General features: G+C 36.5%; 1 protein-coding gene across 50 annotated transcripts in view; it reads left to right on the top strand.

Annotated features, from left to right (window-relative positions):
* camk2b1 (calcium/calmodulin-dependent protein kinase (CaM kinase) II beta 1) overlaps nt 1-27399 on the top strand; it is an 81513-nt gene that overhangs the window by 28538 nt on the left and 25576 nt on the right. For 9 of the 50 annotated variants that reach the window (XM_048187100.1, XM_048187095.1, XM_048187107.1 and 6 more), the window contains exons 7-15: nt 5906-6008; nt 6156-6239; nt 8025-8119; nt 9619-9741; nt 9837-9920; nt 10006-10048; nt 12960-13055; nt 21117-21154; nt 24666-24698. In XM_048187100.1, the coding sequence (XP_048043057.1) occupies nt 5906-6008; nt 6156-6239; nt 8025-8119; nt 9619-9741; nt 9837-9920; nt 10006-10048; nt 12960-13055; nt 21117-21154; nt 24666-24698 (699 nt within the window). Of the gene's footprint in view, nt 1-2750; nt 2824-5905; nt 6009-6155; nt 6240-8024; nt 8120-9618; nt 9742-9836; nt 9921-10005; nt 10049-12959; nt 13056-21116; nt 21155-24665; nt 24699-27399 lie in introns of all 50 variants that reach the window. The other 41 variants (XM_048187101.1, XM_048187113.1, XM_048187115.1 and 38 more) reach the window with 15 other exon arrangements.

The raw sequence follows: 27399 nt of genomic DNA, 5'->3' as shown, positions 1-27399 counted from the left end.
ATTTTTGTTGTTGTTGTTGTTTTTTTTTGGTCAGGATTTTGTCAAGAATTTATTTGAAATACAAAGCTTTTGTAACATTAAATATGTCTTTATTTTCACTTTTGATCAATTTAATGTGTCCTTGCTGAATAAAGTATTACTTATTACTGACCCCAATCGTTTGAATGGTAGTGTAAGTAAATATGTAGCTTTAGTTTATATCATTCACAGTTACACCATATCACATGACCTTCACACACTGCTCTCTCTCACTTTAGCTTGCAAACCCTCCATGTGCTGTGTGATTGTTGAACAGCTATAACACCCCCCATCTTGGGGATTTTTCTTCCAGCATTATATGATTTGAATCAAGGCATGTGCTGTATATTAGAATAACTTTGACCTAGAGAGCCATTTACAAAATGAATTGATTTACACAACTGATTTTGCCTTTTCCTCTACCACCGAACCTCACTGACACTGAGTGTATTATCACTTGGATGTCAGATCTGGTTTTGAGCTGTTAAATACCAAAACCATTATTCCTGAGGTTTCGTCCTGGCGTAGGCTGTGTCCTACAGTTCTTAACATGCACTTAATCTGCAATCACATTTCAGTCTCACTATATTCATCAAAGACTGAATAGTTATGTATGATTTACCTTATAAAGGTTTAATTTCTGAGACCCCCTTTTATTGCCCTAGAGAGAAGGAGAAGAGTAGAGCTGCAAGCAACAATTAGCAGAATCCAGTGGGTATAGAAGCTGCTGTAATGTTGTAGATAAAATGCACTTAGTGACATGTCTTTGTAATTGAAAAAATTTAAATACTTTGTATTTTGTCTAATATATTGCAATTCTGTATTAAGTACGTTTACATACTGTACATGACTATGCTAGGTCATGTAAACACCTTAAAGGGGACCTATTATGCTCCTTTTTACAAGATGTAATTGTAGTACAAACAATGTTCGTTAGTGTAGGAAGGAAGGGGACAGGGTCGGCTGTTAACTGCCAGAGTAATATAAGTCTCATGTGTCCCCAGGATGTGTCTGTGAAGTTGTAGCTCAAAATACCCCACAGATCATTTATTATAGCTTGTCCAATTTGCCCCTATTTGGGTGTGAGCAAAAACACATTGTTTTCATGTGTGTACCTTTAAATGCAAATGAGTTGCTGCTCCCCGCCCCCTTTTCCAGAGGAGGGCAGAGCCTTTACAGCTTGTGCTTCAGATACTCCAGCAACAACAAAACTGGAGAATCTCACACAGCCAAAATATCAGAAATTGTCAGTAGCGGCGTCCAGCCTTACATTGTTCGAAGCGGAGTCGGACACTGATGGAGAGACTCCGGTTCTAGAAGTTACAACTTTTAGAATGCAACAGGGCATTTCAGTGGGGGGAAATGTGCAACAGTGTATTTTACTACTTTTGATTTATGGGGATTATAAAAAAAAAAATAGTGGGTAGATTTTTATCATTATAGGCCGGTTATTTACACACACTGTGGTGGACACACATCAGTGTTCAAACACCATGTAAAAGTGAATTTTGCAAAATGGGTCCCCTTTAATGGTGCAAAAACTGCGAAACCTGATTGGCGCACACAGGTTTTGGGCTGTTACCTCAATTCTGCTTTGCATTTCAGAGGCTTTTTCAACCTGGTCACATGTTGGGCACATCTGCTTGTATTTAGAAAAAAAAAGAGAAAAATTAAACAATTTTAATAGTACACTACTGTTCAAAAGTGTGGGGTCGGCCATTTTTTAAAAAGAAGTCTCTTATACACAAGGCTGCAATTACTGGATCAAAAAGACAGAAAAACAGGAATATTATTACAATTTAAAATAACTTTATTTTAATATATTTAAAAAGAGAATTTATTTCTGTGATGGCAAAGATGAATTTTCAGACTTCCAGTCTTCAGTGTCACACGATCCTTTAGAAATCATTCTAATAATCTCATTTGCTGATTTGCTCAAGAATTTCATCTTATCAATGCTGAAAACAGTTGTGCAGCTTAATATTTTGGTGGAAATTGTAATACATTGAAATAGAAATGTTTTGTAACAACATACAAGTCTTTACTTCACTTTTGATAATTTTATACATCCTTGCTAAATAAAAGTATTAATTTCTTTAAAACAAAAGTCTCCAAACTTTTGAATGATAATGTTTGAAAATGCAGTTTTGTTGTATTTTTGGCTTTTTAGAATGAGCTGATCTCAGATCCATTCTGAGATCAGTTCATGAGAATATATTTAGAGTTTTGTTTTCCTTTTTTAAACTAAAATTCAAGGCTGTTCAAGGTACATAATAATAGGCTGGTGGAAAAGCAATAGTGAACTTCTTTCATGAACTCCTGTATTTTGCAGTGATTTAACAGAACAGGTCCTTCATATGTTGACAAAAGAAACATTCTTGAACTCTATAGGCACAAAGTGTTGCCTCCATGTCTTAATTGTAACTAATTTTAGATATTGCAATTATATATTTATATAATTATGTATAGGTTTTCACCTCTGAGGGGATGTTTTGCTGTCTAACTGTTAGTGCTAAAGTCAAACTGCAGTTTTGCAGCTGTTTAAGGGGTTTCTATTTCAATTATTTTGTGCTAACATTTATCTACATGGAGGCAAGGCTTGAGTCTAGAGAGATGCCCTGCCCCCTCCCATTTACAATTTTACCTGCCCCAAATACCCCCTCTCCCCTGGCCTGTGCACGGGACTGTAGCGCTGCTCAGACTAACCTCCGCCCCCTGCTGTTTGCATGCAGTCACTGCATCCAGCAGATCCTGGAGGCGGTGCTTCACTGCCATCAAATGGGCGTGGTGCACCGAGACCTGAAGGTAAGTGTCAATTGTGATGTCATTGCTGTCCTTAAAGTGTGTGAACGTGTATGTGCTCATAAAAGTTGGTTGTGAACTGTAGAAATCTGTGCCTATCGCTGTGTCGATTTGAAGGTGACTGACGTAATTGCTGATAGCAGCTTTTGGTCTCTCTGTGAAAATGAAGAAAAAGACTCAGTCCGATTTCACACAGTGATAGTGTGCTATGTGCGTCTGAGTTTCTGTGTGTGGCGGTTACTGGTGATAAATTCACTGTCATGAATGTTCAGGTAAGGTGAGCTAATTGAGCTGACTTAAAGAGCGACATTGATTTGAATTTTTTGATCAAGCACTTCAAATGTTCTTAAACTAAAACGTCAATAATATTAATAATAATACAAAATAGACCAAATTGAATGAACCACGACAATGTAACTCTAATCTTCTAGATTACTTTTATTGCCCAGAGAGTCAGTATAGACATCAGGGTCCCAGTCCCAGACCAGTCGTCATGTCCAGGTTTGAGTGCACTGCAGTGCTATTTGACTGCTCCCTTCTGATGCTTGACCTTCTCAGAAACGCAGTGTGCATCACGGAATGTTCTTAGGCATAATTCCACTAGTTTCACACTACCTAGCATGCTTTGCAGTTGAATTACAGTGCGAGCCGGCCATAAAATAGCCTAGGATGCTTATCTTAACTGCCAGAAAAAGCTCCCATGCCTTCTGTACAAACACATAATTCATGCTTTGTGGTTTGTCGGTGGAGAGTGTGATGCTTAGAAACTGCTTCGGAATGCATGTTGCATGTTTTTCTGTTGTTTATAATCTCATACAGTTTTCTTAAAGTTGTTTGCTTGTTTGTATGTCTCGTATGCATGTATAAGTGATTAGATTGTGGATTGTGACTACTGTATATCTGTAATGTCATTTTATAAATGCACATTTATCTGCAGGTTTTCTTCAAAATGTTAAATCCTTTAAAAAAAATAGGTTGTTATACAAAGACTGAAATGTATATTAATAAATGTCTTGATGCCAGGTGCTCCAGTCTGATTTAATTAATTATGCACCAAAGTATTTTCTTACCGAAACTCACAAACTAAAATTAAAGTTTTAATTTAGCTGAAAACCAAAACTGAAAATAAAGATATGGTTATTAAATTTGGGCAATTGGATAATTGAACTTGGTATGCTGTTCATTTGCAAATATTTTTGATTACCAAAATTTTTGGTGCATCACTAGATTTTATATGTGTAGGTTTAGATTCAAGCTTCAGTTTCAATATAGCAGTTTCCAGAAAAAGAAACAAGGTAAAGGCTAAAAATGGTGTTGCTATGGTCAGCTCCGTACTCTACTGTGACAGTACCAGCACTCTGGTTTCATGCTATCAGTGTCTACTCACACTGAAGTGCCCTTTTGAATGGAAGCCTGGGGCACACGCTCCTCCATAGCGGGAATCTGAGTGGGCATGACAGGAATACAACTGCAGAAAAGAGCAGCGATCTTGCACACAGACACAATAGCACAGGACACGTATATCGACACCTATGATTTTTGGGATTTTACTAAACTAAACAAGTCAACTTAACCAACTCAAGCCAATTGAACCAGTGCATCCAGCTGTGTGTGTGTGTGTGTGTGTGTGTGTGTGTGTGTGTGTGTGTTTGTCAGTATGCATATATGTACTTTGCTTCTTAGCTATGCCCGTGCTGATGAGATTTTTGCTAGGAAGTCAAGTCATGGATTTCTCTGGAGAGGTTATATGTTTGTGAAAGAGTGTTGGAGAGCGATTTTTGGCAGATCTTCTTTGCTGTTCATCAAAATTCCTCCCACTACTAAAGCTTTAAGGCTAGGATTAGCTCCTGGTGTTCCAGCCCATCAGCAGTGTGCATGTTTAACCTTTTTTTTTTTTTTTTTGAAGGAGTCTGCATTAGCTATGCTATATGAGTGTTGCTGAGGAGGGAGACAAAATCTAGGAAATTTTAGTGAAGGGATGGTGGTGAGGTGATTGTGAAAAATGAGTGTTATGGAACAGGGATAACAATGTTTTAAAAAAAACATAGCATGCTTAATAGCATTTACGTCCTCGAATCAGTCAGTTGTGTATCTTCGCTTAAAAGAAGGGGGTTTCACTAACATTTTTTAATATTACTGAAAGAAGTTTGTTCACCAAAGCTGTATGTTTCTGATCAAATATATAGTAAACATGTGAAATATTATTATAATTGAATATAACTGTTTTCTTTTTTAATATATTTTAAAATGTAATTTATTCCTGTGATAGCAAAGCTAAACTTTCAGCAGTTAGTACTTCATTACTCCAGTGGTTATTTGAAATAGAAATCTTTTGTAACATTATAAATGTCTTTTTTTGCAAATGTAAATGTATTATTATTATTATTATTATTCTTAAATCATCTTACTTACCCCAAACTTTTAAATGCTAGTGTACATTTTTATTTATCTCAGTTTTGATCATTTTAGTTGCAGTCTTCATTGTAGAAAAGAGAGTGAGGGAAGTGGATGCTAGATCCACCAGACACTGCAATGCAGGAAAAATGCTTGAGGTTTGACTATCTGGTGCAGTGCTTGTGAAGGTGTGTTTGGTTTGTTAGCCTGCCCTTACAGATCAGAGTTGGTAGCATTATGATTTATAAGATAGTGTCTTTTTTTTTGTGTGTGTGCTAGCAGAAGCATCAGGAGGCACTAGAGGGGATATCACATTATTAGCATCCATCAGTGACAGAGAATAATGAGGCTAGATAATCTGGGTCAGTTGAGAGAAAAACACGCACACATACGCGCACGCTCTCTTATTACCAGTGAAGACAAACATTGTGTTTTCTGCATTCTTCATTTAGAAACGTTCTGCAGTCAGAAAGTTCTTTAGCCAAACTCAACATTCAGCTAATATTTCACAGAATCAGATTTGGGGGTTGATTGTATGCAATATTAAATGTGTTAAGAACATGTGATGGTTATCTGACCATCTATTCTTGTTGTGTAGTGTGTGTCAGCATGCACAGTGTGATTGTGTGTGTTTGAGGCAGTTAAGTTGTGTGATAAGGCAGGAGAAATGTTGTCTTCATTCTCCCCTCAGCCAGAGAATCTGCTCTTGGCCAGTAAGTGCAAGAATGCCGCTGTGAAGCTGGCTGACTTTGGACTGGCCATTGAGGTGCAGGGAGACCAGCAGGCATGGTTTGGTATGTAATCATTGCCATAGCAATGCAAACGTGTAGTTTGATTTTGATACATGCCCACACGACTCACTTTTTGGACACTTTTACAATCTCATTTTAGTGGTGCAGCAGGAGTGTCTGAAAGAGTGTGTGCTTAACTATGTTTTACAGGATTTGCAGGGACACCAGGTTACCTGTCCCCTGAGGTGCTGAGGAAGGAGGCATATGGCAAACCGGTGGACATCTGGGCCTGTGGTAAATAAACTCAAATACAGTGACAAGCACATGCTAATTCTTAAGAGACAAAGATATTACAACAGAGTTTTCTGTGCTGTGCTTCAAAACTAAGTGAGCTTCCTTGCTGTCTACTTCACCATCTACCTTAAATAGATAAGAAAATAACTATTTAAACCAGCCCAAGAGGGTTTTCTGTTCTCAGCTTGTCTTTTTTTTTTTTCTTGGCCTGCCAGTTAAACCAGCTTGGCCAGGATAGATCAAGCAGCCTAGAAAAACAGTTCTAGGCTGGTTTGCTTTTTTTTCAGCAGGGTTCTAAAAGGATGTTCACACACACAGAGATTTGCAGTGATGAAGACAGGAAGTTGTTCATTTTCAATGAGAGTCTGTGATTTTCAGTCACCCGACACAACACCAGTTAAACCTACTAGCAGACAACAGCACAGAGACTCTGCTGCCTCATCTACAGGGGTTGGACAATGAAACTGAAACACTGGCCAATGTAGTGTTGTAAGTTTCACGGCTATATATGGGCGGCCTGGTGGCCAATCTTCACTGATTTTACATTCCATCACTTAGAGCAGAGTGTGAAGGTTGAATTAGCAGAGCAATACTACACCTGTACATAAAACATTGCAATCCACAAAAAATAATGGGAGACATATGAGAGTTTAAAATAGGACAAATTGTTGGTGCGTGTCTCACTGGCTCATCTGTGAACAGGACAGCAAGTCTTTGTTATGTATCGAGAGCTATGGTATTCAGGGTAATGTCAGCATACCACCATGTAGGACAAACCACATCCAACATCCAAGTAAATGTCAATGGAAGAGGAAGCTGTCTGAAAGGGATGTCCAGGTACTAACCCCGCAGAATTAGAATTAAATGTGCACCTCGACTCTCCTGTTTCCACCAGAATGGTTCTTTGGGAGCTCCACAGAGTCAATATTCATGGTCGGGTTACTGTAGCTAAACCTTTGGTCACTTGTGCCAAATGTCGGTTTCATATTGGCTATGGCAAATCTTGGGCTGTGGACAATGTGAAACATGTATTAATGTTAGTCCACCTTCACTGTCTTCCCCACATCTGTGGATCTTAGGGTATGGAAAAGCCCTGAAGAGGCTTAACACCACGGGGGTAGAGTAAAGCCCAGAGGGTGGATCAGACATTGTTTGGGCTGCAATATCATGGCATTCTCTACTGTGCTTGATAGGCACGTCACTGCCAAGGACTACTGAACTATTCTGGAAGACCATGTGCACCTAATAGTTCAAGGCAAGCATTGTACTCTGAAGGAGGTGCCTTGTATGAGCATGATAATGCATTAATACACACAGCAAGACTTGTGACAGAATGGTTTGGTGAACATGAAAGTGAACTGCACAGTCACTTGATCTGAATAATTTAGAGCCACTTTGGGGTATTTTGGAGGAGCAAGTCAGAAAATGTTTTCCTTCACCGGCATCACATAGTGACCTGGCCACTGTTCTGGAAGAGGAATGGCTCAAAATCCCTCTGGACACTATGAAGGACTTATATCTGTCATTCCTAAGACAAATTTATGCTGTATTGGCCACAAAAGGAGGTCCTACACCATAGTAATAAATGATTGTGTTCTAAAACCAGGTGTTTCAATTTCACTGTCCAACCCCTGTATTTTATAATACTTTTAAGTATAGAACAAATTATATAACCTGGCAGCACCGTATAGCTGCATATACTGTATGGAACAACCTTAAAGATGCTGCTATGTATGCACCACTTGGAACAGAATTATTATTATTTGTTAATTATTCTCTATTAAGGTGTGATTCTGTACATTCTGCTGGTTGGATATCCACCTTTCTGGGACGAGGATCAGCACAAACTTTACCAACAGATCAAAGCTGGAGCTTATGATGTAAGTTTACATCTTTTCAGTTTTGTGCCTCACTCCCCCTCTCTCTCCCTTCTATATCACAACCTTTCATTCTTCTGATTAACATTTGCCCTCATTGTTTTTTTAAGTATGTACTGAAGGATGAATATACAATGCAGTGCAGTTTCTAGCTTCTCTAACACGTGTCCCGTCTGATGTACTCGTGACGTTCCCACTCCATCTAGCTTGTGCAACATATGTGTCTTATAAAAGTTTTATGTTCATAAGAGATATTTAGTAGAAGCTACAGCAATGTAAAGTGTTCAAGAAATTGTATTATCATGTGTTTGAGTTTGGGCCTGCCTCTCTGCTGCTGGTACTGGTTTGTCTAGAATGATATTTAGTCAGATTTAAGTTATTCTATGAAAACAGTATAATTTTAGTCTACAACATTTGATGAAACAAAAAATTCCCCTATTATTCAATCATAAATATATTCATTAAAATGTAAGTGTAGACATATTCTAATACAATATTGTCTGTGATGGTATATATACTTTTTATTACAAAGATTAACTTTTTTGGTAACACTTTACAATAAGGTTCATTAGTTAACATTAGTTAAACTAATAATGAACTGCACTTCTATAGCATTTATTAATCTTTGTTAATGATAATTTCAACATTTACTAATACATTATTAAAATCATTAGTTAATGCACTGTGAACTAACATGAACAAACAATGAACAACTGTATTTTCATTAAATAACGTCAACGAAGATTAGTAAATACCGTAACAAATGTATTGCTCATGGTTATTTCATATTAGTTAATACATTAAGTAATGTTTAGTTGAACCGTATTGTAAACTGTTACCACTTTTTTATTAAAATGAGCTATATGCATTTTTAAATGTGTAAGCAGAAATTATATTTAGAATACTGTATTTAAGAAAATTTGATAAAATGTGTTGGTTTTCACATTATAAAACACTTTATTGCCATCACATAGTCAGAATATTATATTAAGAATTTGTATTAGTTTAACTCACATATGTAGTACTTAAAGACACTGTACTTGAAATTGCAGAAGTTACTTTTAAAAATCATCTTTCCAAAGGTTGCCCATTTTATAGAATTGATTCATTTGATAAATGCTGCATGGATGGACAATTTTAATAATGTTTGAAATATTAAGTACTCCCACCCAGTATCATTTTATGTGGTTCAGAAATATGTTTGGGAACATTGGTTCATATTTGTTGTTGCCGATATTTTTTTCAAAGGGCAATTTTGATTAAGGCAATTCAATATATCTGCATATTGTCAATGCATTCAATTCAGAAAATGGGACTTTAACAGGTGGTTTATTTCTTTCAATTAAGATTTTTCTTAGAGATGCATAAATTATAGAAACTGCAGATTCCAACAGGTGATTTATCTGATGCAGTGCAGCGCTTGTTGATAGATCAAAGTTTTGCAGCTGTAGCTTATGAATACATCTGAATAATAGAATAATAGATTTTTATTTCTCTGCTAGTTTCCATCTCCAGAATGGGACACAGTTACTCCTGAAGCCAAAAATCTCATCAATCAAATGCTGACCATAAACCCTGCCAAGAGAATCACTGCACAGGAAGCTCTCAAACACCCATGGGTCTGCGTACGTAATCTCCGACGTGCACATGCAGACATGTAAAACACAGCAAAACGCAGGTCTAGATACAGTAAAAATCTTTTCCCTGTTTGTTTCTATAGCAACGCTCTACTGTGGCTTCCATGATGCACAGACAAGAGACCGTGGAATGCCTGAAGAAGTTCAACGCCAGGAGGAAACTCAAGGTGTGTTTCATGGTCACACCCAAACATACTCACTCAGTTTTATTTTTACATGCACAGAGGTTATATTTCCTCTCTCTCCTCACAGGGGGCCATCCTCACCACCATGCTTGTGTCACGGAACTTCTCTGGTAAGTCAATTGGGGTATGATGAATCTGGATATTAACCCTTTGAACGGTTTTGATTGACAGCTGAATTGACGGATCTGTGTGTTTTCTGATTAATATGTTCTGTGTATGTCCGCGTGGGTCTCCAGAAAGTCGTCTGTGTGTCTTTAAGATCCCCACTCAGTCTTGATGTTTTTTGTTGTCTGCTGTCTGCCAAAGAAATGTTCTAAGTTTCTTCACCTCAATAAAAGTGACTTTTGGGCAAGACTGTCAATGCTATACAGCATTGTATATTTATATATATTTATGCAAAGATTTTGTGGCCCTAAAAAGTATTGTGACACGTAGGTTGCACTTAAAATATTTGAATGTCATTGTATTAGAAACTAAACCAAATGGCACCTGAAAACAAATGATGCTAGACAGCCCCTCCAGATTTTCGCAGTTTACAGTTGTTGAACACAACCGAAAAATCAGCTAAATTGTTTGCGTTCCTTCATAATTTGCCATTTAACAGCAAAACAATCACAAGAAGTGTAAAACTGCTTAAAGTTAACACATTAGTGTGATAAAGAAACATGTCACACATGCTTGAATGGTCAAATACACACAAAGTTGTTTAAAAGTTGTGTGGCTGAATTTGTTAAAACAAAAATAAACAAGCTTTCTGCATTTTTTCTATTGTATATCATGCATAAACGTGGTATCCTAGTTTTCACAAAATTCTGGTAATTACTATCACAAAATCAGTGTCTTTGATTGGAAAAAATAACCTTGTTGTAATGACTTGAGTGTTTCTCGGAACTAACTTCAATTTTTGGATACCAATTTACCAATTACTTTTACCCAACTACCTGTTCGATCAGTTTTATTGAATGTTTCAATGTCTCAGCAGAATAACCACAGGTGTAGATCATCACTATGAACATGTTCCAGTAATATTTGACAACGAGAAATTGTACAGATATTTTTAAAGGTATTGTCCACACTTAAAAATTAAAATTTTGTCATCATTTTACTCACCCTCATGTTGTTCCAAAATTTACAGTAGGGCCGCTCAATTATGGCAAAAATCATAATCATGATTATTTGGGCAGTATTGTAATCATGATTGTTAAATACAATTATGAGTGGGCCATATGACCAAAACCTTTGATAAGTAATTTATTTAACATTATATATATTTATATATCATGTGTGTATATATATATATATATATATATATATATATTTTTTTTTTTTTTTTTTTTTGCTGGAAGTTAGGTTGCTATGACATCTAAATTTTAGACACCAGCAATTTTCACAATTCTCGATACCAATTTTGATACCACAGCAGAATACTATGAACTAATGTAAGTAAAAATTAATTAATTAAGGCAAATTAATAAATTAAAGCAAATTGCAAACACTTAAAATACTATTTAACTTAAAATATCTTTCTTCATCTTACAGCCTACTGCAGAAATTGAATAATCAAATGTAAAATAAAACACAGCATAGTTTTAACTGTAAGAATTAAATTTGCTTTGAATCTTATCAGAGCTAGAAAAGTCCTTCAGTCAATAGCAGTAAGTGATTTTCCCTTTGTCTTTTGTTGTTTGATTAATATTAAGGGCACAGACGGCAGAAAGTTGGCTATATTAAGCTGCTGTCACTTTAAAACCAAATGCAATCCAATGTACTGATACACGTTCTATTTTCTCCCAGCTGTTTACATTCTCTTAAGACATAACTGACTGGGTTTACACACATCCATATCGAATATGCGAATTTTTATGTCTGTTATTTTATTTTAAAAAATGTATGTTTCTAATAAGTAAGTAGATGAGGTTTAGCATGTGAGTATGCACAGCTTACTTTGTAGAACAAAACGTCCGAATAATGTTTACCACAGACATTATTTTACTCATACATTGAAAAACCCCATAGGAAAAATTTTCTTCCTACTACGGAACATAAAAGAAAATGTTTTTGAAGAACGTTGGGAACTAGACAGCATTGAAGCACATTCCATTGTATAGACAAAAAATACAAAAACAGAAAGTCATAGAGATTTGGAATGTTAAAAAATTAAAGTTAGTAATTTTTGACAGAAATTTCATTTTTGAGTGAACTAGACCATTGGAATCTTAATTTTAACCAGTTTATCTGGTATCAATTTAAATCTAACAAATTACCACTTTTTTGATTATTAATAAGTGCCACTTAGTTCAGTATCTAATGTAAGGACATTCATACATTTTAAAGTGTGGTTCAAGTGTCCACATACTTTTTGGGACCACTCTCTCTAGTCTCTGTATACATTTACTCTCAGCCCACTACCTATTTAGTATCCTTTCCTCTCCATCTCGCAGCTTGCGGTTTTCGTGTAGCTCTGACCTCACAGATATCATGCATAATTCAAAATGGCATGCATTTGTAGGTTTCTCCCTGAACATATAATCTCTCTCTGTCAATTCTATTTAATTTGATCTCCTTAATGGAAATTCAAGTAGTTACAGTAGCACTCTTTGCCTCCCGATCTCATCTGTGATGCCAGGGCTTTGCTTTTAACCGCTTCAGATGATGGTCCAACAGAGGACGTTGATAAATATGTGTGATTTTGAATGTTAGGATAGGAGGGATGATTCCCTCTGAGTCAGAGTCTTATCTTTGTTGTACGTTGGTTGAAATGACAGTATGGCTCTTGTTTGAGTGGGGATCATTTTGTTACAAGCCACCTGTCTCTCAAAGAAAAAAAAAATGGTTTGACGTGTTCTTATAACTGACAGTTTCTTCTCTTATAGACTAATAAATGGTTCTCTTTCACTCTGCCCCCTTTCCTCTTCCCTCTCTCTCTCTTTGTTCCTCCCTCTCATTTTGTTTGTGATTGTGTGTGGGTGGGTATGTGTGCGTCTGTGTGTATGAACGTACACACTCCTGTGTGTGTGTTAGTGGGTAGCAGGCAGACCACGGCTCCCGCCTCGGTCACTGCGGCTGCGGCTGCAGTAGCCGCGGCGGCAGGCACCACTGCAGGGCTGGTGGAACAAGGTAGCGCCGCCCTACAGGGCCCAATTCTTCTGCCCCTTTCTGTCTGAACACTCCTCTACATATTCCTCTCATTCCCTTATTCTCTATACACATTACACACCACTGTTTTTCCTTTTCCCTCTCATTTTCCTTTTCCTTTAACATATACTTTTTGTTTTCCTTTCCATTTCCTGTAATCTTTTACTTTTACCTCTTTATTTCCCTTTTCATTTCCCATATCAATTCCTTTTCCTTTTCCTGTTTCCTTTTCCATTTCTTTCCATTTTTATTTTGCCTTTTCCTTACCCTTCACTTTCCATTTTCTTTTTCATTCCACTTTTACTTTGTTTTCCTTTTTATTTCCTGTTCTTTTTCTTTTGCTGTTTCCTTTCTCCTTTTTCATTTCCCATTTCCTTTTCACTTCCCATATTATTTCCTTTTCTGGTTTCCTTTTTTCTTTCCATTTCCCTTTTACTTTCAGTTTATTTCCTTTCCTTTCCTTCCCTTTTCCTTTTCTTTACCCTTTCCAGTTCCGTTTTCCTTTTTCTTTTGCCATTTCCTTTCTTTTCCTTTTTCCTTTTTTCATTTCCCATTTCTTTTTTACTTCTCTAGTCATTTCTTTTACCTTTGCATTTTCTTTTTCCATTTCCTTATTTGATTCATTCAATTTCTGTTTAATTTTTCCTTTTTCCCATGTCTTTCATCCTTTTTTTTCACAAAAGAAACATTATTATATTTTGTCCCCCCATCCCCCCGTTATTTCCTCTGTCATTCACAAGTCCATAATTGTCTCTGCATGGGGCTAAAGCATGCATGATGACTCACCCTCTACCTGTGTTTCCTGCTGTTTATTCTTTTCTTTCTCGTCATCCACACTTTGGTGTCATTATTCACCTCATTTTTCTTCTAATTCATGTCTGATATCATATATAGCCACTTATTGGCCCTCTCAACTAAGTGTCATCATCACTGTCACCATCATTTCATTAACCTTTTATTTATTTCACAGAGGATCTACACTAAGATCCCTGCATGATGAATGTATTTTTCCCTCCTACTCTCCTTTTTTGAGTCCTGTTCTCTCCATCATTTCTTCCTTTCATATGTGCCATAAATCACTGCCTCTGACTTTTTTTTTTGGTTTATTCTTATCCTCCTCCTCCTCATCACTTTTCTTTGCCATTTTTATCTGACACCCATAAGCCATCTTCACTTACATCCTCTGTATTCCTCCTTCCTTCCTTTACTCTGTCTTTTAATATGGTCTGTGAAGTTGAAGTTCACCCCTGTTTCCGGGGGTGGAACAGTCTGCCTGCTGTTGTGCTGAATGCTGCATGGGAGGTTGAACTAATGCATGTTCACTAACTTGGGGGTGTGATGGGCTGAATGGATTTTGTGCACTTGTGCATGGTCAAAGCTTCTTGACAACTGTACTCACTATTTCAAAATGTTTTTTTTTTTTTTTTTTTTTTTTTTCTAAAAATAGTCTTTAGATTTCTTAACCAGCATTTCATATTTACTTGAATCGAAAGGATCTAGAAATGTTTAGAATTTCTATTTACATTAATTAGAAGTACTGGATCCACAATATGAGAACACATGAAAACAATATCTCTTTTTGTTCCATATTGGTGCCGTTGTGAGTATACAGTTGCAGTATGTTATTTTACAGGGTTTAGCTTAGAGCACTAGGGTTTAGCCTACACTGTGTACTTAAAACTTTAACATTGTAGTTGTAGTTTGATCAAGAACATTTAATTTTGAATCTTTTTCATGCTCCTTACTTCAACTGATTCTTTGTTTATTGCATCTCCTCCAGAACTGATATCTAGAATATCAATCATTGCTAATCTATCACAAAACAAATAAATGCCTGAGCAATCTGCTCAAACAGCCAAATGTAGTCATTTTGAGGTCCTATTTTCACTTAAAGTGTGTTTTATTATATTTAATTACTGTATTTGACAGGATGACCTTTGTTATACTAACAGTCAAATGTCAGGGCACACATAAGCTGAGTTATGTTTGCTGTGAAAAGAACATTTTAATGTTTTTTGTGACCACCAGATAGTGAAGTAAAAGCTGATGACAAAATTCAAGATAATTTTGATTTGTTTAACATTTTCTTGGTCACTGCGTTATTCCCACACATTTACACAGTTTTTTCATAGTTTTGATGACTTAACTATTAAGGGACCAAGAATAACTATAACTATGAAGTTTTACAAATCATTCTAATTCTCTGAGAACAGGGTCCACACCACAGCTATAACAATAACGACACAGAGGAATAATATTGTTGGAATCACTTTCAGAATTTTTTTTTTCAGCTGATGAACGCAAAAACATCGAAAGCCAATCAGAATCCAACTGGCTCTAAAGACCTTATGCATTTCAAGTGGCAGGCAACATAACAGCAGCGCACACTTATAATAAACAAAACATCTTTCATTGGTATGGACGCTAATATAGTTATTCTTATAGTTCTTTTTATAATGATCATTTTTGGTGTGAACGCCCCATTATCCTAATATGAATTTTGTCCAGGTTGTGGTTGTGTTATGAGTAGGACTGGCCCGTACACCGTAGCTAAAAATTTATAGATATTTAGCTTTTTGTTTATGTTCAGTATATATCTTTTATTTTTTCTCCCTGAAATGGTTTAAAATAGTGTTTTTCTGTCAGTGGAAAAATCTTTTCAACAAAACAGCCATTGACATTTAAGCTTAGAGGAAAAAAAAAAAAGATTCATTAGAATTTGTTGATTTATAACACAACCAAACAGCTGTTCTGGAGGAGAAGCCAGTGCTGTTATTTTGCCATTTGCCTTCTTGACAGGGCAGAAAATGATTCGGGTTTAGATGTTTTTCAGCTTTTCCTGTTTTTTTTTTTTTTTTTTAATGCATCATGAGTGAGGTAGAAGGGTTGAGCTGGTACATTGAGCGTGTGCTGTGGCTCAATGTGAAAGCTGTGCTTCATATTTGATGCTCCCTCCACATGCCTGCAATCAAATATTTATGTAGTGCTGCCTCTCTCTGTTGTCCTTCTACTACCCTCAGCCTGAGCAACCAGACTACTGCATTATAGGCAGTTACACTACATATAGGACTGATATCTGAATAATATCGAATCCTCTTATTTGACTTTAATACAGTGCATATAAGAGAATCCATTTATATTATGTACAAGTATGTGGACACCCACTTCTACTTAATAAACTTGACTGTTTCAGTGGAAGCTGTTCTAACAGTAAAGGGGGATCAACTGCAAATTAATGTTCATAGTTCTAGGATATTGAACTAGTACTAGGATATTGTCTTTTTATTAGTACTTATAAAGCACATATTAATGCCTTATTCTGCATGATCATATTCTACATCCCTTAAAGATGCAATATGTAAGATTTTTGCAGTAAAATATCCAAAAACCACTTGGCCAGTGTTATATATTTTGTTCACTTGAGTACTTACAATATCCCAAATGTTTCCAACTATTTGTAAATCGTGAGAAAATTGCAATTTTATCCAAGGCTCCAGGACGTGTGAGGAGTCGCCTGTCAATTGCGTCATATCCACGTTACCCCTCGGTCTGCCTCAGTTTCTGGTTTTATTTTGTAGAAACTATGGAAACACCAAAGATGCTTTAATATATTACACGTTTTAATAGACAAGGGAACAACTGTTTTGATATATTTATAGACAGAAAACTAATTGTTGTTATATAGCTTATTAATTTTCTTGATTTTTTGCGAGTACCATACTTTACCATGCCTCAGAGAAAAACACTATTTTGTCAAGTAGCTAACATAGCATAATCAGATGCAGCTTTATTTTTAGTAACAGTAATACAGAATTTTCTCCATCATTCAACACGTTTTAAAATGAATTGCATGCACTGTAAAAAAAAATCCCAGTAAAATTTATGGTAAAAAAACGGCAGCTGTGGTTGCCAGAACTTTACCGTAAAAAATACAGTAGCAACGTAAAAAAAAATCTGTTAAATTTACGGTAAAATAACGTATTTCATTAACTGATATAATGTTAATTTACCAACCTAATGAAGTACTAATATTTGTTTTGTACCTTTATAATACACTGACAGTCACCAAACACAGTGGTGATAAGAGTCACATGATGAATCAAAGTTTATCACAAGCAGCTTTTCCACAAGCTGAGAAGGACAACACTAACATATAGAAGGTGCACACAGTGTCATTCACACACACACACTAAACACCATCATGGTAACATGCATGAAATTTTAAAAATGCAATAAACATTAATTTAACAACATTAGATGTAACATAAAACCCTAATGTACATAACTGATTAGAAAAAAATGAGAAAAACTAAGAAGAAACAGAGTTATTTCAACGAAAATATATCAAATGTGAAGTGTCACGCAGGGAATTGTGGGAATGTCAATTTACGTTTTTTCACTGTAAATTTTACAATGAGTTGTTATTTTTCACTTCCAAAAACTGTGAATTTAATGGTATTTTACCGTAAAATTACATTAAATGTACCGTTAGATCTATTACAGTTATTCACCGTATATAGTACGGAAACTTTCTGTAAACCAATTGACAGTTTTTCACCGCAGAATTTTACTGTTAAACAGTCTTTTACTGTTAAAATCACGGTAATTTTTTACAGTGTGCCATTTATCCAGCATTTAATATGATATTCTAAAATCGATCTAGCTTACTGCAATGTGCAACAAGTGTCTCACAGCAGTCGCCGAGCGAACGCACAGAGTAACGTTATAACATCATTTTCAACATGATTTCTTCCTGAGTCCTATCCCCTATTCTTTTGCACCATCCGTTGAGGTAAAGACCACATGTCCCAAGATTCCGCGCTCAAACTTGGCGTTGTCAAGCTACGCCTTTGTTTTGAATAGGCCTCTAGCGGGCAGAAATCCTACATACTGCACCTTTAATCCTACCCAATACCTAAACTTAACAACTACCTTACTAACTATTCGTAAGCAGTAATTAGGAGTTTATTGAGGTAAACGTCATAGTTAATAGTTAGTTAATAGTGAGAATTGGACTCTAATCTAAAGTGTGTGACCAAATATTTTCATTTTTCAAAGCATTAGAGAACAATTGAGGACTAGGTTTTAGAGTAGTGAAACTGCTTATACAAAAACAGCCTGGCACAATCGTATTTGCCTGCTATTTTTTTGCTGAACCTTGTTTGTGCTGACTCTGGCCCTGCAAAGTAGATAAACTCTGAGAAAAATTATGACTGTACTGAAAATAAGTTGACATACTTTTTTTTTTTCTTGAGCCCCATATACAGCTCCATAGACAGTCTTTTAGCTTCACCATTCATAGAAACATCACAAGAGACTCTGGTTTTTTGACCTCTTCTCCACTGCTCTCTCTTTTTCTCTCCATTCTTTCTTCCTCTCTTTCTCTTGCTCTCTGTGTTAATGGCAAGGTAAGGAGTTCCACTCACTCTAGAGTAATAGATGTTACTTCACCACTCCTGCTCTTTCTACAGGGACGCATGCTCATTTCTTCTCACTGGTCTCTTTGGGCCACCAGATAGATGGATTGGTGGCCCAGATACAGGTCTAGGAGGATCTATGTCAAATTCCAACCTTGAGTGACCCTGTTCTTTGATTTATGACCAGAAATACTCTGGTTGTGCAACCTTTTGTTATGTATCTATTTAATTTTTAATATTTAATGTCAGCCCATGTCATCCACTAAAAAGTCTTATTGGTGACAAAGCTGTATCTGTTGGATCTTTTTACAGAAATACAGAATTTTTCTGAATGACAGTCTTTTTGCTGAACTGATCTGACGAACACTATCTAGAACAGTATCCTATCCAGAGAAGTGTTAAAGGTGCTACAGAGGATGTTTTGTTTTATACATTTTTGCAATATTACTTGAAACTGTCTTTACTAACTGATAAAAGACTATTTATTAGGTGCACTGAAAGGAATAATATTAATATACATCATCTGTGCACGAGGTAGGGCCTTAAAAACATCAGCCAATCGTTTACGCGATCATCGCGTAAACGATTGGCCCTCTGGCTTGTCAATCACTGCCATTACGTTCCTTGTGAGAGACGAGCGCGGCTGCGCGCTCCAGTAACTTTCCACACTCCACAGGCGAGGCATGCAATGTTTTTGTCAGGAGACAGGAGTAACAACTGCAGATTATGAGTTACCTGCGGTGAGTCCGACATAATGAATCCACTAACACGACACAGCGAATGCCGGTGGTAAACACTCGTGTTCCAATACTTGTGCACGAGTTTTGGGAGGCGTTCCCTCGAAATGAGCTGTGAAGGAGAGGGGTTGTTCTTACACATGCGCTCATTTCAAAAACTCACTAACAGTCTTTGGTTTCTCAGTCGTCGAAAACATCCTCTGTAGCACCTTTAAGATACCCTTCAAAATGTGTAGTAAGGATAGGTGCAAGTACCAGATTACTCTGGTCAGACATGCCAAATGAGTTTGATGTGGATCTGTTGGTGTTATTGTGGTTCAATGCAAAAATAAAAAAGTTATTTGAATGAACTGCTTCAAAGGTGCACGCATAGTTGCTCAAGAGAGTCTGTGCAATGTTTGCATATGTATTTTGAATATAAAATGGTACAAGACCAACAATGACAGTGATTGTGTCAGATGCTTCCTTTTACATTGTTTTTATATTGATTTAATAAGTTGTGTTATCTATGATGCTGTAAAAACGCTGAATATTTTTTCATATATAATTATCATGTGTAATTTGATTGAAAAGTTCCTCGGTCAACTAATCTGTTTTAGAAACTGTTTGCCTGTATCTTAAAAAAGCTAATTTTAAATGTTTATTTGTTTCTCTGATAAGGGATCAGGCATAAATGTAATTCTTAGTGAATTTCTTTGCCTCAATCTTTTCTGTAAGACTCACATAAAGCATAAACATGAAAACATTTTTATTAATTAGACAATGGGGAACTGTTCAGTCAAAACGGCCATCTCTTTATATTAAATCTCCATGTTTTAAAGTCATTAATTTTATATAATACTTAATAGATCATTAGTTTTTGGACAATCAAATAGGTTTCATGAAACATTGAATTACGTTAAATTTCATATACACTGCAGTTCAAAAGTGGGGTCTGTATGAATTTTGAATGTTTTTAAAGAAGTCTCTTATGCTCACCAAGACTGCATTTATTTTGTAATTGAGTTCTGTGACCAAAGCTGAATTTTCAGCATCATTACTCCAGTCTGAAGTGTCACATGATCCTTCAGAAATCATTCTAATATGCTGATTTGTTAATCAAGTAACATTTATTATCAATGTTAAAAAGAGTTGTACTGCTCAATATTTTTTGTGGGAACTGTGATACTGTTTTTCAGAATTCTTTGGTGGATTGAATGCTCGAAAGAACAGCATTTATTTGAAATAGAGTAACATTTTTGTAACATTGTAAATGCCTTGTTGAGTAAAAGTATTAGTTTCTTTAAAAAAAAAATCATACTGACCTAAAGATTTTTGAACACTAGTGTATATTCATATTTAAATCTTCTTTAAATGCTGATCTAGTAAGAATTATATAATGTATTGTTAATGACTAATTGTGACTATTAATGACTATTAATGAAAGTGATTATAAAGTGGTAGAAATCTGGCTGTATCAGTCTGAGCAGGCCAACACAGAATGTTGCAGAAAGATCTTGAGATTTCTGCAGAATTTGAATGCCTGTCATTCGCAAAGTTTTGAAAATCCCCAGGCTCTTTTGAACTTGTTTGTTAAACGTTTTGGCTGATTTTATGTATTTAGTTACCAGTAATGGCTTAGAGCTCTCAGCCATCTTTAACACATTTTTACCAAATCATTCCATACAATTCTTCCCCCAAAATGCATGCAGAACCAAAAATATGTCTGCAGATTCCGCCTGGGCCTATGCTGTACAAGATTATTAGTATGATTAATACCTGCAGTGTTCTTTGATTTTTAGGAACATTTCCCTGGGTAAATTGTTTGTCTGGCAGTTTAATTGACATTTTGTAATATTTAATATAATGTGGCTCGTTTAACTTCTCTCTCTTATTTCCTCCCATTGTAGCAGCCAAGAGCTTGTTGAACAAAAAAGCAGATGTTAAGGTAAGATCTGTTGAGCTTCTGACCACTGTGACCCAGAAATGACCATATGGTTTCTTAGTACCTTCTCTCTTTTCACTACTCAGTCTCTCCACCCTGCTATTTTACTGGCAATTCTGTCAGTGCTTGCTGTGTGTATTTAGAGTGTGTTCTTTATTGCATGATTGTGTTGTTTTCATACATAAGTGTTGTCAGTTTATATTATGTTTGAAGTGGGTGTGTGTTAGAACAAGAATATCTGAAAGTGTGACCACTGACACCTAAAATCACCACACTAAACTATATTTAAATATCGTTCAAATTAAGTGTAGTCAACCTCTCCTCAAAACTGATTTCACCTTACTGATAAATTCAAATACTTAGAGTTTCACACTAAGGGCCAGATTTACTAAGAGCTTGCTCCAGCACAAATCCTCCTTTGGTGTTAAAAAACAACTGTTAGGATTTACTAAATACACGCAGTGAAGAAATAGCGCTGAAAAGGCATGGACACAGTTATTTTTGCAGCTGACCTTATTGCATATGCATTTGTAGGAGTTTCCCATTCAAACACAAAATTAATGGGAGGAGGGTATTTAAATGAATGATGGAAAGTGATTGGCTAAGGTTTGCATTATCCAATTTACTGGTATTTGTAGCATTATTTACCGCCCCAAAAAAGCATGACTGAATCCGAAATCACCCCCTATACCCTCATTCGCTATTCCCTACATTGGTTCAGTAATACAGTTCACTTGAAGGAGTGACTGAAAACGAGTGAGTGAATTCGGACACTGAGTGGACCGGAAGGGATGCTGCTTTTGCATAGTTTGTGCTTGCTGTTTTATAATCATTTGAAAATTAGAAAAATGGCAGCTCCAGTAGTAAGATGAAAGGATTTATCTTGAATTTTGTCATGGAAATTATGTATAAACGTTAGATAAACAATTTAATAATCAATTTAAAATGAATTTATATCTGTATTTTATTACGCTGTATGCCACGGACAAGCGGTTTGTAAAATGAATGAATAGATGGATGGATGGATGTTTCAGCAGCAGGAATTCATTCACCGCACGACTCTCACAGTGCATTATGGGTATTCTCTAGCCATTGAACGTATATCAGTTGTATACTCGTTATTGCGTTGCATTGTGGGATTGAATGAGCACACTCGATAATGTCCACTAAGGTTTCGGACACCATTTAAAATGGCTGTTCCCTCAAATAGAGTCCTATTTAAGGGTATAGGGGGCGATTTCAAACACAGGGCATGTCTTAAACCAAACGCTAATTTGCTGCTCTTAGTAGAATGCATTGGTCATTATGGATATTATCCGGCTCCGTCTGTGTTCTTTAATTTGCACGTTGTCAAATCTTTTTTTGAAAAAAAATAAATAAATAACTTCCGCTCCCATCTAATTTGCCCTGTTTAGTAAATCTGGCCCTAACAGTTTAAATTAGCTTATCTTGAAACTCCACTTTTCCATATAATGAAAGCAGACGGTGAGCAATGACTGTCAAGTATATGACTTGTACACTATATTACTACTCCTCCAAAGCCTGTGTCTGTCAGTTCTTCATACAGATATGTCGTACATTTTCAGAAGATATACGACATAGCTCATTGTAATATAGCTCATTTGTGGCCTCCAAATAATTTTTGATCCTTTTCAGCTCTGACAACCAATGGTCACCATCCAAATTCATTGTAAGCAAAAGAGCAGCTTGGAGTAAATGCCTATCCCTGATTTAAAGGCAAGATGTAAATATATTAGCTACCTTTAACACATTTTCCCATAGTCAAATCCATCCCTCATGGTTCCACACATTAGTGCGAAAAGTAAAAATAGCATGTGGATTACGCAATGAGCTTTTGCGTTGAGTATTTCGCTGAATTTGCCAGGCTCTTTATCAGTCATGAGAGCATAAAATAGCTACCAATAAGAGCTACCTTTAACACATTTCTCTATATTTCAATCCATCCCACAGGATTCCACAAATTTGTGCAAAAATGTAAAAATAACTTGCGGATTATTCATTGAACCTCACGATGAGTATTGCAGTAAATTTGCTTGGCTCTCTAGCAGTCATTAGAGTGTGGAAATATAAGGTGTTACCAAACACCGTAACAAGCTCTATCCAGTCATGGAGCCAGCGATACCACTGAAAGATGAGACGAAATGAAAGTTTTATTTCCGTCAGCGCCTTTGGACGTGTGGGTGACGTTTAGGAGAATGATATAACGACGACGGCTGTGATGTCATTGAGGAATCTATGGAATCTTCCACAAGAGGCATAGTAATATGATTCGTGAAATGGGATTTTCAGAGATGAACTGCACATAACACTTATAGGAGTGTTTGTAGACACACACTCACACACATTCTTACCTGTTTCTATCTCACAACCCACCTCTGTGACTCACACCTGCTATCTCCGTGTGTGTGTATATGCGTGTGTGTGTGTGTGTGTTTGAGTGGAGAAATAGTTCAGCAGGGAATGTGACTCTGGTTCCAAGAATAGCCGTGAGTCTGAAACCCTGGAAACTCTGAGACGAAAATAGCAGCACATCGCTCCTCTCATCGCCTAGCAACAGGCTCCCCCATGTCCTTCAGCCATTTTAAAACATTTCTTCTGTCCTTTTCATAATTACTTTAATCTCTCCTTCCTTCACCTTTATGGTCTGTCTCCAAAGATCATGCTGAGCTGCTCTTTATTTAGTTTCTGTCACTATTTTTCAAATTAACTGAAGCTGACTTCCTTACTTTGTGTCTAAACCTTTGCCGTAACGCTGGTTATGTAATTCTGCTTTAGAATTGGAGGCGTTTTTTTTTTTCTTCTTCTTTCTTTTTTTTTTTTAATACGGCAGTTGCAGCGATTGGAAGTTACACTGCTGCGTTTTCAACCAAAGTGTTTCTGAGAACATTCTGTGCTTAATATAACTCGTTCTTGGCTGCCCTTTTTTTTAGGACAAAAAAATATCACTGAACCGCACAGACTGTGCTTGCTTCCTCTCTCAGCATCCCTGCCTGTCCTTGCACATAATTCACACTTTGTGTAGCTCCTACGTTGTTTTCCCTGCTCCAGGTTCAGGACCAGATTATCTCAGAAGAGTAATTGTCATATGTCTCGAATAAGTAACCCTGGATCAGTTAACTTTGTTTACACTGATCATTCCTCAAGTGCACTTCAACTATTCTTCTGCTAGTGGCATGTTTCTCTCTCCTTTTTCCACTTTTCTCGTTCCTTCACTTGACCCACCCCTTCCTTGTTCCTCTTCCTACAATTTTCCTGTTGTACAGAAGAACCTTCAAGTCTACATATTGTCTTGCTCTGAACCCAAACCTTCACATACACCCCGAAATAATTCTTCAGATCATTTTCTTTGACTGCACCTGAGATCTCCTTCCAATGCCTTTATCCTTACCCCAGATGAAAACAGTTATCAAATAGGCCAACAGCTACTTTTTTATATAACGTCTCACAGTTTCCTGCATTTTTCACACTTCTCTCCCTCTCATTCTCTCCGTAGAAGCGGAAGTCGAGCTCTACCATTCAGTACATGGTGAGAATCTTGTTTAATTTACACCCTTCTATTTTACTTTTATCTTCCTCTTCTTGTACCTCTACATACCACTTTCCTCTAAATTTGTACTTCAGATCCTGCATTTCTGTGGGAAATAATGCAATGATGGCCAGTATAAAACAGACTCAGTTTTCAGATTGTATGGTTCTATTTAAAACATATATTTCTTATAGCTTGTTTTTTACTGGTCATCAAATCTTGGATCTTAGTCTCAGCCTTACAGACTGCCCACACTTCATCCAATGAGCACCTGATTCATATTATCTGATCGTCTGTCTTTAGAAATTTTCGAGTGAAGTGGTCAGTTCTCACAAACAATAACTATAACATTAACTATATTAGTGTCCACACCAATGGACAATACTGTCTTATTGTAACTGTGCGATGTAGTTATGTCTTTTAAAGTTGGGTGGATTCTGATTGTATCCCAATGTTTTCATTGTTCATCAGCTGGAAAAAAATAGTTCTGAAAGTGATTCCAATAATAATTCTGTTTCGTTATCGTTAGTTAGTGGTATAGACTTTGCTATTCTCATAGATTTAGAAGGATTATTAAAGCTATATAGTTAAGGCTCTAATATTCTCACAGCAAAATTCTTTTTCTTCACTTAGGGCTAAAAAGTATGTAAACAAGAAAGCATTTGATCATAGAAATGTGGATATAGCTCTGCAATTCGGCACTATAATCAAGTGGTGTCACGTTAATTTTTTCTATAGCACTTCATATAATAGATTGCTTTAAAGCAAGCAGCTTTACAGTACTAGATATGACAAAAACGTTTCTGGAGAGTTCGCTTTGGCAGACCGTTTCAAACTCCTAAGGAAATTTGTTTTGGCCTGATTTAGTCCAAAATTACATCACAGCAGTTTTAAGGTAGCCTGGTAATACCAGACTCTGCTACTTCACTTTGCTTCGTAGACAGAGTCTGGAATGGCATAATAGAGAAGTGTTTTCTCTCTCGCTAGGGGGCGCTTGTCTGAAGTTTAAAATCATTGGTTACCCGTAAGCCAATCAGATACGTTTAGTTATGACGTATGTTATGCGCCTGTACAGCCGCATCGAAGCACAGACATCATGCATCGAACTCAAATCTATAATTGAACTTCCACTGTAAACCTGTTGTAAACACATGATGATGCGAGCGAAATACCGGAGTGAACATGGCTGTAAACGACTTTTGCAGATTATGCGAAGTTAATCTACGCATACACGGTACAATCACGGCCTCTAAACTTATTTTTGACAGAGTGAAACAAGAAAATGTTTGTAGCCAACTCTCAAATTTAGGATTAGATTAAACCAGTCGGGAGTAGGGCCACAACATCACCTCCATTTAAAATGTTTATCAAACACTCTTCTTGTTCTGGCTTCAGTTTGAAAAAGAGTTGAATGTTCTCCATAACAGAGCGAATTGCATCCCGTGTCTCGTTTCCCATTTCCGCGGTCGTTTCGGTTTTCGATTTCTCTAACCTACAATGTAAAACTCGGCGCTTAGCATCTACGTCACGGCTCTCAGCCCGCCCTCTGTTCGTTGATTGGCCCGGCTGTTTCCAGACCGGTGGCAAACAGAAAGCTCTGACGCTGTATCAGACTGAGTACAGAAGCGAAATGAAATTGAGCGGAAGTAGGAAGTCTGACGTAGTCAGGCTAGTTTTAAGGGCTAGTTCACCAAAAATTAAATTCTGTCATTAATTACTCACCCTCATGTCGTTCCAAAACCGTAAGACTTTCGTTCATCTCCAGAACACAAAGGAAGATCTTTTTGATGAAATCTGAGAGCTTTCTGTCCCTCCATACTTGACTACCACTTTGACGCTTCAAAAAGTTCATAAAGAGATCGTAAAACTAATCCATATGAATTGAATGGTTTAGTCCAAATTTTCTGAAGAGACATGATCGCTTTATATGATGAACAGTTTGAACTTAGGCTTTTATTAATATATAAACATTCATCAGCTCACACATCAGTTATGGTAAATGTAAGCTAAAGCATGTTTGCTTGACTCATGCGAGAACCAAGACTTATGGATTATGGCTCTTAGAATGGATTAGTTTTAAAGGTGCCTTAGAACTTTTTTTAAAAAGATGTAATATAAGTCTGAGGTATCCCCTGAATGTGTCTGTGAAGTTTAAGCTCAAAATACCCCATAGATTTTTTTTAATTCATTTTTTTTAACTGCCTATTTTGGGGCATAATTAGAAATGAGCCGATTCAGGGTGTGTGGCCCTTTAAATCTCATGCTCCACGCCCCAAAAGCTCACGCTTGCCTTAAACAACATAAAAAAAGTTCAAACAGCTAATATAACCCTCAAAATGGATCTTTACAAAGTGTTCGTCATGCAGCATGTCTAATCGCGTAAGTACAGTATTTATTTTGATGTTTACTTTTGATTCTGAATGAGTTTGAGGCTCTGCTCCGTGGCTAACGGCTAATGCTACACTGTTGGAGAGATTTATAAAGAATGAAGTTGTGTTTATGCATTATACAGACTGCAAGTGTTTAAAAATGAAAATAGCGACAGTCTCCGTGAATACAGTAATAAACGATGGTAACTTTAACCACATTTAACAGTACATTAGCAACATGCTAACGAAACATTTAGAAAGACAATTCACAAATATCACTAAAAATATCATGATATCATGGATCATGTCAGTTATTATTGCTCCATCTGCCA

The sequence above is a fragment of the Megalobrama amblycephala genome, linkage group LG4 (assembly GCF_018812025.1).
Source record: "Megalobrama amblycephala isolate DHTTF-2021 linkage group LG4, ASM1881202v1, whole genome shotgun sequence".
Classification (NCBI taxonomy): domain Eukaryota; kingdom Metazoa; phylum Chordata; class Actinopteri; order Cypriniformes; family Xenocyprididae; genus Megalobrama; species Megalobrama amblycephala.
This window is presented reverse-complemented; position numbering and strand designations above follow the sequence as displayed.